This window comes from Parasteatoda tepidariorum, chromosome 2 (assembly GCF_982258835.1).
Source record: "Parasteatoda tepidariorum strain Cologne lab strain chromosome 2, Ptep-v5.0, whole genome shotgun sequence".
In the NCBI taxonomy this organism is placed as follows: domain Eukaryota; kingdom Metazoa; phylum Arthropoda; class Arachnida; order Araneae; family Theridiidae; genus Parasteatoda; species Parasteatoda tepidariorum.
Genome location: NC_141756.1, coordinates 7466282 through 7481504, shown reverse-complemented (window position 1 = coordinate 7481504; position 15223 = coordinate 7466282). Strand labels below are relative to the sequence as shown.

Genomic DNA, 15223 nt, shown 5'->3' with positions numbered 1-15223 from the left:
TTTCGAGATTTGATGGAAATCCTTACGTCAGAAATCCTTTGTTTTTGTGAAACTGTCTGCCCAATTCATCACTGTGCAGTTATTTTAAGTATCGAAATGTGCTTCAAGCTCTCACGTTAATGTTAACACCACGTAACTAGGGATCTGTTTGCTCGATAATGGGGGACAGTTCAGCTCCTTCTGAAGTACAAGTACCCAATTAAAACACATTTTTTTAAAAAAGACTGCCAAATATTTTTTTTCATTCTTCTATAGCTATAGACGTCGTTTTGAAATTGAGTAAAATGATTTACAAACATATCAAATAAATTGTTTTGAGTGTGAAACAGACTAATTTATTAAGAGGCAGATATAAAAGGTTCCCTTATTAAAAATAAAGCTCTTGCAATGCATTTTGTTAAATTGTTCACTAAATTCACCATTATATTATGAACTTAAACATTAAATTGTTTGTTATGTTTTCTTTGGAAAAAAACTCTGAGTTTTGTTGGTATTTCTGGAAACTGCTGAAGAAACAACTGGCAGAAAACAAATAGATACAGCCCGATATTACAGGAGAATCCCATAAATTATTTCACTGTTTAAAAAGTATAGGTTTTGTAGAGAAAATTCATAAAATAAATTTCTGTACTCTCAATAATCACTGAATACTTCATTCTTTTACTTAGAAAACTCGAAATTAGAGTAATTTTACTGGAAAACATTATAGATGAAATGCATATTTTGTGTAAAATGTTTCGAGATGAATTTTGTGACAGTAGTTTTTGAAGTGAAAAGCATTTTATCGTTTTGCAAATTTGAAATTTTTTAACGCATTTAAAAATCTACGAAATATGCCTAGTTTCTTTTAAAAAAATGTGATTTTGTAACTAAGGGTGTAATATATATAATAAATTGACTTATTGGTTTTTTTTAATTGCCTTATGTTTTTGGAATCGGTGAAGAAAACTGTTTTTGTTTTTTAACATTCAAATAAATTTTTGTTTGTATAAAATATTACAACATACCTTTTTCTATTATGAACTATATTTTTTTCCCATTCCATGAGGAAAATTGATATAAATTTTACTGAATTTCTTATTTTAAGATTCTTAGTGAAAATTAAATACATTAGTATAAGTAAGGAATTATAAAAAAAATGCTTGTCAATAAATGGTTCATTATTGTATTACAAAACTTGTAAAGAAATTAGAGTTATTTTTAACGACTGTAACGTTCCAGAAAACAACATGAAGATCAAGTTCAACAGAATAATTGAAGCATTAAAATGATTTGAATTCTTGTCAAACAGGCATTAATATGTTTTTCCACAACTATATAAATGACTCGAAGAAAAGATTTTGAGCATAGATCTTTCATCGGTCTTTAAGACAGTACAATATGATTTCCCAGGTAAGAACTCTGTTCATTGTTTAAAAACATTTGATCCATTTTATACTTTATTTCTATTTCGTTGACTTTCAAAAGGTTTCAGTATGAACGTTTTATCATTTTTGATTGTTTTTCGATAGTAATTTCTACTTGCAATGCATTTAAATACCATTTCAATAAAATTAAATAAGCTTAATTCAGATATTTGCTTTGTATTGTCATTTTAAAAAATTCCTTTGTCACAGAAATTGTAAACTTTGAAATTTTTCCAAACTTTCATTGTGTGTATGTTAATAAGAAAATTTAAAAATCGTAAAATCACTTCTAGTATGAAATACATATAAGTGTTTTCAAAACTTTTTGTTTTAAAATATTAAGATAGTAATTAGAAAAATTAATGCTTAATTAATATGAGATAGACAGGAGAGAAAAATTTCAGAGCATTTAATACGAGGTATTTTTTAAAGAATGTTCTTCGCTAATAGCTATTTGATGCTAAAAATTTCTTCCATGATAAAAATAGTAAGAAAAAAGTATAACATATAATATTCAGAAAATAGTAACAGTTTTTTTCGATAAATTTATTTACTCTCAGTACGCAATTGTAAATAAATATAAATACAGGATGCATAAGTAATATAAGTAGCAAAAAGTAAATATAAGTAGTTTTATCTGAAAAAGTTATCTGAGAAAGTTATCTGTTATCTGAGATTTTATATAAAAAATTTATGTTTAAAAATTCTGTAAAACACATACTTTTTCCAAAATAACACTGTTGTATTGATTGCTCAAAAAAATTATTTAATATTCCTTAATATAGCATTGCATTCGTGGTATAATTTATCTTTGATTTTTTGCAGGTTGTTATCTTGTCTGCTATAGTTCTTGTTGCTTTTGCACACCCTCCTGTGGTAATATATAAATGTTTTTATCAATATTTTTCAGTATTTTGTTGAATAAATAATAAAAGCAATAAAAAATTGCCCTGGTATTTTGGTAATAATCAACTCATAGTTTATGTAATTTTGGAAGTTGTATCAATTTAGTTTAGTTTTTCTATGCGATTATCTTATCTAAAACTTTAAATTAATTAATACCTATGTATTTAAACTTTGTTTTTTGAATAATATCTAAACACTAGAATAAAAAACATTTAAAATGCAATCTATTTCATTATAATTTTAAATTATTCTTATTATAATGTAATGTCAATAACAGAAAATTTGATTGATGTTAACAGTTATCAGTTGAAATTACTCTTCAGTGAACAAATTTAACTCTGCCATTTCAATTTATAAAATAAATTAAATGTAAATTACTATGTAGTTTAATATTGTTATTTAAATGAAAAAGAAAAACACATTGAACTAAATGAAAATTAATATAAAACTAATTGAAGATAGATTCTGCCAATTCCAATGTAAGCTTCATTAAAAAAAACTTGAGTGAAACCAATATTTATCAATTGACACTTTAGTGAGGAATACTTTTCTGTAATTAGTTCATTCTCATTAACAAAACAGATCAAATATCGTCACGAATGTAGTAGAATATTACAAGTAAAACAAAATAGAAATTATTAAATATATCTAAAATTAAGATGAAATAAGTGGTTATATTTCTTAAATTTTAATGAGATGTGATCTTATTAAAGAATAAATTAAAAACACAAAATTTTATGAAAATATAAAAAAAAAGAAAATGATCATTTATTTTAATTACTTGAAAATGTTGATAAATTGAGTGATTTTAAGTGTTTTGCAGAAATTATACCTTACCAATTACTAAAGGATTGAATTTAGAAAATTTTTTGCCTGAAATTTTCGTAATTGATTTCTTTTTGTTTCTCTAATTATATCCAAATCTATCAAGTTCTGAGATAATGTTTGGGAGATTAACATACTTTTTAAAATGCCATATTGTGCAATTTTAAAAAATACATTTTTTTCATGAAGTTTAAATTAATTTTAATGGATTTGGGCATTTTAATGAATATAATTGCTTTAAGTAAAATCTTTTCATATGTTCCAAGAATTTTAAGACGTAAAAATTACACTTACGAGTTTTATCAGATATAATTATTGGTTTTTATAATCAATTCAATTTTAACGCTATTTATAGGACCATGGTCATCATGCACCAAAGCCTTACAAGTTTGGATACAGCGTCAAAGACAAACATGGTGAACAACACAGAGAAGAATCCGGAACTGGTGGTCATGTGACAGGAAGCTACGGATTTACAGATGACCGCGGTATCCACAGACAGGTCAACTACGTGGCTGACCACGGTGGCTTCAGAGCCCAAGTCAAAACTAACGAGCCAGGAACCGCCAACCAGAATCCAGCTGCCGTTCACATTCATTCATCAGCTCATGGCCATCTCTATGGAGGATATGGTGGTCCCGGAATTGGGGGTTATGCCAGTCATGGGCATGGGCATGTTGCTCACGGACATGGTTATGCTGGAAATGCTGGTTTAGGCTACGGGTATGGTGGTTATGGCGGCCTTGGATATAATGGCCTTGGTTATGGTGCAGGATATGGTGGATATGGATTAGCCAGTGCATTGTTAGGCACTCTTCCTTATGCCAGATATGGTTATTAAGTCAACAATTTGTGTAAATAAATAGGAAATAAATTAAAATTCTTTTTTGAAAACTTGTTGCTTTTATATATTTGATATATACCTAACACAGTTTGAAATAATAAACCAATTTTTGAAACTTTCCTTAAATATTAGAGAATAAGGAAAATTGTTATCCATGTGTCTAAGTATAATGTCTAATATAGAGCTATTCTAAAGATAATGTTGCATATTTTGCTAATTATTTGAAAATAATTCCAAAACTGCGAAATTTATTCTTTCACTTGTCTATCTTATATTGATTTAGTGTTTGAATAAATAATTTGGAAACGAAAATACCTTTTCAAAATTTAAATCATATACAAAATAATTTCGAGGAATGACTAGTCACTTTTTTCTTGTTTTCTGTCTCCTTTCCAAGTCTCCTGTATTTTGTATAATATTTCTTTTATGAAGCTTACCTTAACATTTAAACAATTTAAACAATAAATCAAAAGTAATTTTCAATGTTCTAAGACTTAAAATTTGTTTCTCTAAAACCTTATCTGTAGATATTAGTTTTCATAGTTCAATGTTTTTCTTTTCAAATTGAAACACACTTCGTTTACAACGCTTTCACTGGGAGTGCTATGAAGTTACATACTGTAACAACAGCTTACAAGAAGATACATTCAAGTCTTTAAATAAAATCTCCAAACACACGCCGGCTTGTCCCTAAGGTATAATTACAAATAGACTGTTTTAGTGATTTACTTTTGAACCAAGTGGCTTTATTCTAAATTCCAATTGTTATATGCCAGTTACCAAACTGTAAAAATTTCCAGATCAAATGAAAAAGTATTGACAAATTGAGTGCAGGATCCGTGAAATTCACTTTGACCGTAAGATTCACTTTGACCGTAAAATTCATTTTTACACTTTAATCTACTTTTACCGTGATTTTTGGAAAAATGTTTAATTACAGTTATTACGTAATTTTATCGTAAATATTGCTGTAAACAATGCGTCATATAAGAATTTTTTGTACAGTAAAACTTCAGAATTAAATTGAATTTTACGGTCACGAGTATTGGCCCCCTGAGGGCCAGTACTTTTAACTGTAACTTGATCCGGAAAATTATTTTTATGCTTGGTACTGATGCAAAACTACTACTACATCAGAACTACTTAGGAAATAATTCTAGTCTATACTTAAATAATTCTAGTCTACACTGAAAGAAGAAAATAATTCCAAAGATTAAATTATAAAGAAAATCTTGTCTATACTAATAAAGAAAATAATTCTTGTTAATTCTACTATTACAGTATTATAAAATAATTCTACTATTACAATATTATAAAATAATTCTTCTATTTCAATATTATAAAATAATTCTACTATTATAAAGAAAATAATCCTAGCCTATACTTACGGACAATGTCTGTAAGTATGGACTAGAATTATTTTCTTTTCCCTGCCACCCCATGGCCATCTGTAACAACAGTTTTTGAAAAACTTCTAGTGTGCTTTTTTTTCGTATTTCACCAGCCTAAAACAACGCAACACGGTTTTAATAAATTCGAAATATTTGTCTTTATCATTAAACTTCAGAATTAAGATATATTTTTCTAAAAAAATGACTCATGACATGAAAAGAATGATCTAAAAAAATTAACAAGGAAGCAAAATAATAAATGTGTTACCCTTTATGCAAAAAAAGTAAATATTTAAAAACGGGATAAATGAAGTATATACAATCTTAGCCCGTTATAATAACTCCGAGATATATTAAAAAATGAGAGACATTATTGTGAAATTACCGAAATGTATAGTAATGTCATTTCTGGTAAAAAAGAAACCATAATTCTGGTTAGTAAAACTAAAATATATGGTATTTAAACAATGCATTTGATAATTTTTCCTTTCATATGATAACGGTTTACCGAAAAGTTCAGTTTTCAAAATTATATAGTTCTTATTCCTACACATTTAATAAAAAATACAATGCTGAAAAGTAAATTTAACCAAATGAAGGGTTTTCATACCAGCATACTCTAAGGTATTATGATAAAACTACCAAATTTTACTATATTTATCAAAGCTTATAGTATATAATAAAACTATATTTTATTGTTAAATTTACTAAAATCATTACCAATGCACTTCTATATAATTTATTGTTCCCTTCGAGTCAGAAACAGTGTAAATTGTATCATATTCTGGTAGTTTTGACCATACTTTTTCTGAGAGTAAACACTCACAGTTGTAGTGAAAGTTTTTGCATCCGGTAAATATTGTTAAATAACTATTGCTATTTCAAACGCTTATAGTGAGCTGTTGAGAAATTGGTAGTTCGTTTACAGCGAACTAAAATTTCTTTTTGGCAAATACTTAAATAAATGATAAATCTTTTCGTTAATTTCAAAAATATAAAATTACCACTTTAAATAAATGAGCAAGTAATTCATATTATAAAGAAATGTTTAAAATGAGTCATTTTTCTGGAATGAATAATGCGTGCGGTTCTAAAAGCAGAAACGCAGAAGGGCGAATTTTTTTCACAGAAATCTGAACTTTTCTTTGCTTTTTTCTGCAAAGAAGATGGATATAAAAAGGTAAACATCTAAAAAATTCCAACATAAATTGATAAGGTAAATATCTAAAAAAATCCTTACAAGTTGACAATCCCTTCATTATTGAGAGAATGCTTTGAAAGTTATTTAATGTTCCGATTAAAAATTTCCTTATGAGGAGAAATTCTCTGTAAAGAAAATTTGCTGCAAAGAGACAAAACATATTTACTTATTTGATAATTAATATAGCAAATGATGTACTATTACAATTGTTAATTACAGCAATAATATTAAATATTGCTTTAAAGATTTTGGATATCGATAATAATCATTTATAGTGAATCTAGTGCCGGGTCTACATTGGCTTCACTATAGCGGGGTTCAACTAATATCAAACGGGAATCAGTCGTCGGATTAACGGTAATCAGATAAATCGGCTCAATGTTGAACTTTACTACTGGCAGATTGAATAAAAATAGTGTGCAAATTTGCCACTTATTTAATGAGATAATAAGATGAAAATACTTTCATTCAAGTGTTTTTTATTTTATGTGATTAAGTTCAATAAGTGTGCTAAAATTTGATCATTTTGTCATGATGACTTAGAGCATGGCATAGAAACCTTTTATTTGGTTGCATTTACTTTTGGATTTTTTATTTGTTACTAAATGTATTGTAATAAGGACTATAATTTTGAAAAGCAGAATTTCCGGTAAACGGAAAAACAGATAACGCTAAAATTTTCGTATGAATGGCTTACAAACCGTATATTTTGGTTAAATTCTTAGAATTTTGGTTTCTTTCACCAGAAATATCTTTACCGTAAAAGTACGGTGATTTTGCCAGAATTCTTTGCTGCTTGATAAAAACCTAGTTTTACCGTTTAAAAATTTAAAGAGAAGGATTTTGTTATGTAAACTGCATATGAAAGTATAAAACAGTTTTGGAAATTTACTTAAATTTTTAGAGGAGTCGGGGAGAAACAAATAACTTGTTCTCCAACACAAAAGTTTATATTTTTTTTAGCGATTAGCATTCTGTTACGATTAACTTAACGTTGTTCTTTCTGAAAATTTTCTTGGCAAGCATTTTTTTAAAAAATCTTAATATGCTTTGACAAAGGATGTCCAGGTTAGAAGGAATATGAAAAAATTGAAATTATGATAGATAAATGGTTTGGAATAAATTTTTGAACTAAAGCTTTCGTACAATAAGTATAATTGTTACCCTATCAAGAAATCGTTTCTACATGAATAATTTATGTGCCATATATTTTGGACTTCATTACCAGAATTATGTTCTTTTCTTCGTCTTTTTTTTATTTTTAAAAAAGCAGAAATTTTTTTCTATACAATTCGAAAATTTAACAAGAATTTTTTCTCCGTGTTTAAACATATATTTCATTGTAATATTAAGCATTTTTCCATTAAGAAAATGATTTCATTAAGAATAATTGATCGACTGATTTCAGAGTACATAAAAGAATTTACACATTTCAAATGTCATTGAAAATAAATAATAATAAATTGTTGTCGGAGTTATTTTTTAAAAACATGTTTATGTCCAAAACATTTATATTTTGGTTTGAAAACTTAAAAATAAATTTGAGGATTGTAAATTGAACTGTTTAAATTTTAGTCATTCATGATCAGAAATATTTAGCATTTGTGCGATCTTTCTAAAAGAAGTTACAGGTAAAATTCAAAGACAACTTTTTTTTAAAAAAAAAAAGACTGTATAAAAAATTTGTTAACGTCTTAAAGCTGTCGATGTTGGGGTGAAAATCTGTAAAATGATTTACAAACATTACAAATCGATTGCAAAATGTATGAAATAGACTGATTTATGGAGTGAATATTATAAGAAAGGTACCTATATAGCAAATATACTTCTTGCAGTGCAATTTTATTGGATGTATTATAAATTACTCTTTTCATCCTTAAACTGCTTGTCATGCTTTTCTTAAAAAAGAATTCTAAATTTGGCTGGCATTTCTGGAAACAGTTGGAGAAAAACACTAAACAGCTCGAAGGAAACAAAATGATGCGACACAATGTTGCAAGATTGTTCTCATGAAATATCTCACTGTTTAAAAATTGTTGGTTTTATGGTGAAAATTTATGAAATAAAATTCTAAGTGCCTTTATATTGTATGAATTTTAAAAAAAGATAAGAAAAAACTTGAAATTCGAGTGCTTTTATTATAAAAAATTTACGCCTGAAATACAAATTGTTGAATGTTTTGAGGTGAATTTTATGCAGTTAAATTATGAAGTTTAAACTACTGTAACACAATGTAACTTCAGTACTTTATAAATATGATTGAAAAATCTACAAAATACATATTTTTGCAAGAAAAAAAACTATTTTGGCATGGAGGATAGAATTTATGTAATAAATTTGTAAGTTAATTATTGACTCGTAATTGCGAATAAATGAAGGAAACTGTTTTTTTTTAAAAATTTACACTCAATTCAAATTCGATTTACACAAAATATGACATAGTATCTTTTTCTCTGTTGAACAGTATTTTTTCGTAATTGTTCTTTAGTAAATGACTCCATAAGGAAAGTAGATTGAAACTTCAATTAGTTTCAATTCTTAACATTATGAATAAAATTAAATTCATTAATTAACATTGACCTAAAATAACTAATTAACATTCTAAATGAATTAAATAAGGTTCACTTCTTAACATTCTAAATGAAAATTAAATTCATTAATTAACATTAATAAATAATCAACTAACATTTCAAATAAATTAAATTAGCTTCACTTCTTTACAAAATAAAATTAAATTCAGTAATTAACATTATCCAAATAAATAATTAATTAATGTTCTAAATGAATTAAATAAGCTCCACTTCTTAACATTCTAAATGAAACTTAATGAGTAGTGGAGATGAATTAGGAAATTTTTTTATCAATAAATGGTTCATTAATGAATTATGAAACATGTAAAGAAATTTGAGTTATTTTTAATGAGTGGACATTCCAGAAAGAAACAAGTTCAAGTTTCCAAAAATTGATCAAGTTCAACAAAATTATTGAAGCATTAAAGTGATTTAAATTCTTGTCAAACAGGCATTAATGTGTTTTTTCACTGCTATATAAATGCTTTGAAGAAAAGTTTCTCACTATCATTCTTGCTTTAGTCACTTAATCAATACAATATGATTTCAAAGGTAAGAATTTTTTTCACTGTTTAAAAGCATATGATATTTAAAACTTAATTTTTTTGCAATACTTACTTGCGATAATTTTACGGTATCTCAGTAAGTCAAGTAAGTAAATAAAAAATATCAGTAGTAAGTTATGATATTTAGTATTTTTAATTGGCATTGTGTCCTTAATTTTTAAGAGCAATTTAATCGAAACGGTAGTTTTTTTCTTTATTGTGAATATTAAACTTAAATACTACTTTAATGAAAGGTTAAATTAAAAACAGATTATTTGATGAAATTTCTGTATGTCGTTTTAATAATATAACTTAAAATTTCAGGTAACTTTAATGACTTACATTTTTGAAAATTACTAAAGCAAATCAAGTGTACTTGCCTAGAAATATAGATATATGTAAGTGATATAAGATAAGTGAGAGAACATGCACACTCATTTACAGCCTTTCTTTTTACAGCTTATTTCTCAAATTTTTATTTTTTTTAATTAACTTAAATAAATCTCAATTACTGTTTTATGAGAAATCATTTATTTAGTGATGGATATCTTTTAAAATTGTATTTTTCAAAATTTCGCTAGATGTCAAAAAATAATTTTGGTTAAATAATTGTAACAAATAACATTTCATTTTATAAAATGAAAAAAAAAATAGTTCAAAATTACCGTGCTGAATGGTAATGATATTTTCGGTACAAAAATTTTGGTAATGAAACCTAAGTACACGGTATTTAAAGCACTCATTTGTTAATTCCTCCCTTCATATGACCACGCTTTTCCAGCAATTCTGGTTTTCAAGTTTGTCGTTCCTGATACCAGACATTCTGTGTAATAAATACAATATTGAAAAGTAAATTTAACCAAGAAAAAAATGCTTCTATCCCATGTTCTAAATTATCATGACAAAAATTATCAATTTTTACCACATTTACTAAATTTTATCACACATTATAAGATCATATTTAATTGTTAATTTTTCCGAAATCATTTCAAAGGCATTTCATTGGCAAAGGTTCCAATAGAAATAGAAACACGGTGAATGTTACCATACTCTGGATGTTTTGACCATACTTTTTTTTTCTCAGTGTAGTATATGTGTTTCAAGTGATACAAATTAGTATATAATATTAATAAAATTCTTCGTATAATATTGCTTAATACAATATTGTGTAATTGATATGTTATGTTTGTGTTTGTATTAAACTAATTTGGGAAATATTTAGTTCTGATATTATTATTGTTTATTTTTAATTTTTATAGGCTGTAATCTTAGCTGCTATTGCTTTTGTTAGTTTTGCCCACCCACCTCTGGTAAGAAAGTTACTTGTATAAATATTTTAATTATATTTTCTTTCACAATAAAAATATATAAATAAAGGATTTATTTTAGCTTTTTATTCAGTCAGTTTATTATTTCAGGATGTGCATTTTAAGCATATAAGGTTTTTTTTGTGAGTACGAGTATTTTGAGTAATATGTTTCCTAATTAAAACATGTAAAAATCATCAAGTCTATTAGTCTTCAAGAAAATAAACAGAATGATAAATTATAGCCCATTGTACAGTTTAATCATTAGATAAAACTACGCTTGAATTATTATATGATGCTGGGTAAGAAATTTATATGATATCAGACAATTCAATAAAACGTAAGTTGGAATGAATAATTACTATATTTTTCGACGTTAGAAACCCTCTGGGAGAGGGGGACACATGTCTTTTCTGATCAGAGGTATCAACTTAGAATTAATTCTTTAATTTACAACGAAAAAATTCTGGGCATAAAATGCGACCAAAGAACTCAGACTGCTTTGGCCAGATTTGCAAGCGACCATCTTAAGTGCTTTACTTTTGAGGGAGGCAGAAAGATCTTCCCTACTTGCAAAAAATACTGAGTTCAACTAACTTCTCCGGAACATATTCTGGTTTGCCTTGGACTTTCTAAGGTGGGTCTTACATCAGATCTCCTTTTTGTTGCGGAGTTTCTAGTGATCAACGGCATCCTGGAGCGTATCTAACATATGTCAGATGAAGAGGATCAGCAATAACTACAACAACGAAAAAATTAAATTATGTTAAATAATGTTTTTCCGTGAAGAATTCTTACAAAAATTGCGAAAATTGACACGCTTAATTAAAAAAAATTTTATTGCAAAGAAATATTTTTAACAAAACCTTCTTTTTTATTTAAGTTTTTCAAAAAGTTCTATTTAGTACTTTCTGAAAAATCTGGCTAATTTATAATTTTCATATTTAATTTTTCCTAAATAAATAATGGATCACTCAATTGAATTGATTAGTTAATTGCCATTTCCCGGTATACATTTGCCCGGTATGCCCTACACTGACGTTTTATTAAAGTCAAGAGTCACTGTTCAGCATGCATTTAACCGGAACTGAGAACACAGATGTTTCTCCAAATTTAACCTCAGCAGATATTAAAATATCGAATAAATATAATAATATCAACGAATAAATTATTATCAAATCGGATATAACAAATATTTCAGACATTCACCAAAGAGACTTTGTGATTGCTGCTATTCACCGGTGAATGTTTACATTCTCTTGATTTCAGTCATTCACGGTAACAACTATACCGGGACATGACACCCATCTCTTAAATAACGTAAACATAGACTGCATATCTCCTCTTGTGGTCCGATAGGCTTTTGCAATGATCTACAGACAAGAAGAAAAGAAAGAAAAGTTATAATTTATAACTATGTTTTGGGTATTTTCTTACAATTTTTTTCAAACGTTCAACATAATATTTCATTACTAATTATTAAGTAGTTATCATCGAAAAAAATATTAGTCTAAATGATTTATAACATTTAAAAATTATTACTGCTAGCAAGTTTTAATAATCTAAGTAGGTTTCCTATTCTAAGAGCAAATTTTAATATTCTAGTGAGTATAATATATTTTAATATTAATTTTCTTCTGATTTTACGTATTAATTGATGAAGGAAAATTTAGCTCAGATAAAATAGAATGTCAAACCCTTAGTTCACAATTCATAATTAGTTAGTTTAATAAGTTAGTCATAATTAGTCAGTTATTTTTAAGTATCGGCTTATAATCCGTGGTTACATAAACCTATTGTAACCTAAATTTATTTCTAGGACCATGGTCATCACGCACCTAAGCCCTATAAATTTGGATACAGCATCAAAGACAAGCACGGCGAGCAACACAGGGAAGAATCCGGAACTGGTGGTCATGTGACAGGAAGTTATGGATTTACAGATGATCGTGGAATCCACAGAGGAGTACAGTATGTAGCTGACCACGGTGGTTTCAGAGCCCAAGTCAAGACCAACGAACCAGGAACAGCTAACCAGAATCCAGCTGCTGTTCACATCCATTCATCTGCTCCAGCACATGGTCATCTCTATGGAGGATATGCTGGTTATGGAAATGCCTATGCTAACCATGGACATGGTCATGTTGCGCATGGACATGGTCATGTTGCTCATGGACATGGTCATGTTGCTCATGGACATAGTCATGTTGCTCACGGACATAGTTATGCTGGTTATGGTCATGGAGGGAACGCTGGCTTAGGCTATGGATTTGGTGGTTATGGACTTGGTTACAATGGTCTCGGTTACGGTGCAGGATTTGGTGGATATGGATTAGCCAGTGCATTGTTAGGCACGCTACCTTATGCCAGATATGGTTACTAATTAAAAAATTTTTATAAATATGTAGGAAATAAATTTTTTGTAAAATGGTTACTTGTTTATTTCTGAATTTTTAATTCTTCAACTTGTTTTTAACAAAAATTCAAATATTTAACTTTGGTAGTACGTTGCGATATGTGCGCTGGGGTGTTATATACATTTGAAATATATATTTATAATGTTGCTCATTTGTCCAGTTATAAGTTGGAACCCTGTTAACTGAAAATTAATTATAAAAGACGAACAGTGGACCGAAGAAAAAACAAGCACCATGAATAAATTTTCATCTAATGATCAGGTCTTCACGTTTTACAACTCAATCTTAATTGTTCAACTTCGAATATGCTAATTGTTTAGAGTAAACGATATTTTAAATTACGAAATCAGACACGAAAACGTACTTTCCCTGATTGAACATAAATTCTTTTGACTGATTTATATTTCTAACTCTCAAAACATAGGGGGTAAGTGCAATCTGGGAAATATGATCCCAAAGGTTGGGTCAGGAAAGTGAATTGGAAATTTAATTAATAATATAAATTTTAATTAGCTAATCGAATTTTTTCTGAAGGAATTGAAATATTTTTGATCACAAGTGTAACATTTGCTTATCCAGAGATAATTCCGCCCAGTTTCAAATATAAGTCTCTTTCAAAATTAAATTACTCAGGAACTATGTATTCCCTAAATTTCGCTCAAGTTTTGTATTTTGTTATGTAAAATTAGATACTTTAAAATGATGTAAAAAGTTGTACTCCTTACAATTCGAAATTCCTTCGACTATCATTAAATAAAATAATAAAAAATAATAAATATTTACAATTATGTTTCTTAATGGTGCAAGTTTATAACTTCGAAATATTAATATTTATTTACTTATAAAATAAGGGTAAATTAAAATCAAAATATTTTCACGTTTGAGAAACCCTTATTGCTTATAGAATGTCTACTCTTATAATTGACACATAAATTTATAGAGAAGATTAAAAAAATAATGTAGGCACGCACTCCTTTTGAGTAGCTAAGCCATTTCACAAGGGAAACTTCTTATGGTTGACCATCATTGAAAATCACTTCAATGAGAAATAAACAAACCTTTTAAATTTTTAAATACTCTGTAAGTCCTTAAAATTAATTTGCGGTTCAGCTCTACATAAACAAACAATCCTGAATAACTTTTGATCTAATGATAAGATCTTCATGTTCTAGACTCAATCTTAAAGGTTCAAAATTGTGCTCAAATAATTAATAAGTTCAGACGATATTTTAAGTTACAAAATCAGACACAAAAACATTCTTTCTCGAAAGAACAAACCTGTTTTCAACGGATTCGGATTTCAGACTCCCAAAATATTGAGAGTTGGCGCAATCTGGGAAATGTGGTCTCCGTAGTTAGGTCAGGAGAGAGAGAGATCCAAAGTTTGGATCTCTTATTGTTAATTTTACTTTTTGCGTATTTCGCAGTAACACGCAAAATTTCTCAGCGAGTTGAAAATTTTTTGCATACAATTATAAAATTCGTTCATCTACATGCAAAATATAACTTTTAGTAAATATTTATAATTATTTATAATTATTTATTATATTATTTAACAATAGTTGAAAAACCTTCGAATTGTAAGGTTTACAAGTTTTTACATCATTTTAAAGAAAGCAATTTCGAAGGGGAAAACACAAAATTTGAGAAAAATTTGTCGAATACTTCCTAAGAAATCGAATTTAAAAAAAAAACATAATTTTAAAATTTGATTTTTTTCGAAATTTTTGACCAATTTCACTAAAATTTGTATTTTGCCTTCGAAAATTACAGTCTTTTAAAATTGTATTCCTTTCAATTTAAAAGGTTTT

The 15223-nt window shown here is 27.5% G+C and overlaps 3 protein-coding genes across 5 annotated transcripts in view; 2 read left to right on the top strand and 1 right to left on the bottom strand.

Annotated features, from left to right (window-relative positions):
* The window catches only part of LOC147814401 (uncharacterized), a 129737-nt gene that overhangs the window by 84634 nt on the left and 29880 nt on the right, over positions 1 to 15223 (bottom strand). For 2 of the 3 annotated variants that reach the window (XR_015431243.1, XR_015431244.1), the window contains one exon: positions 11002 to 11734. The exons of the other annotated variant lie outside the window; for it this stretch is intronic. The gene's annotated coding sequence lies outside the window, so the exon portion shown is untranslated. Of the gene's footprint in view, positions 1 to 11001; positions 11735 to 15223 lie in introns of those variants that run through there. 3 annotated transcript variants of the gene reach the window in all.
* LOC107444917 (uncharacterized) lies at positions 1207 to 4023 on the top strand. The gene is made up of 3 exons (XM_087155585.1): positions 1207 to 1392; positions 2232 to 2282; positions 3493 to 4023. Exons 1-3 carry the CDS (start codon positions 1381 to 1383, stop codon positions 3976 to 3978), a joined length of 549 nt encoding a protein of 182 aa, XP_087011711.1. The 5' UTR covers positions 1207 to 1380; the 3' UTR covers positions 3979 to 4023.
* LOC107444922 (uncharacterized) lies at positions 9635 to 13427 on the top strand. Its single transcript, XM_016059193.5, has 3 exons — positions 9635 to 9695; positions 10948 to 10998; positions 12815 to 13427. Exons 1-3 carry the CDS (start codon positions 9684 to 9686, stop codon positions 13376 to 13378), a joined length of 627 nt encoding a protein of 208 aa, XP_015914679.3. The 5' UTR covers positions 9635 to 9683; the 3' UTR covers positions 13379 to 13427.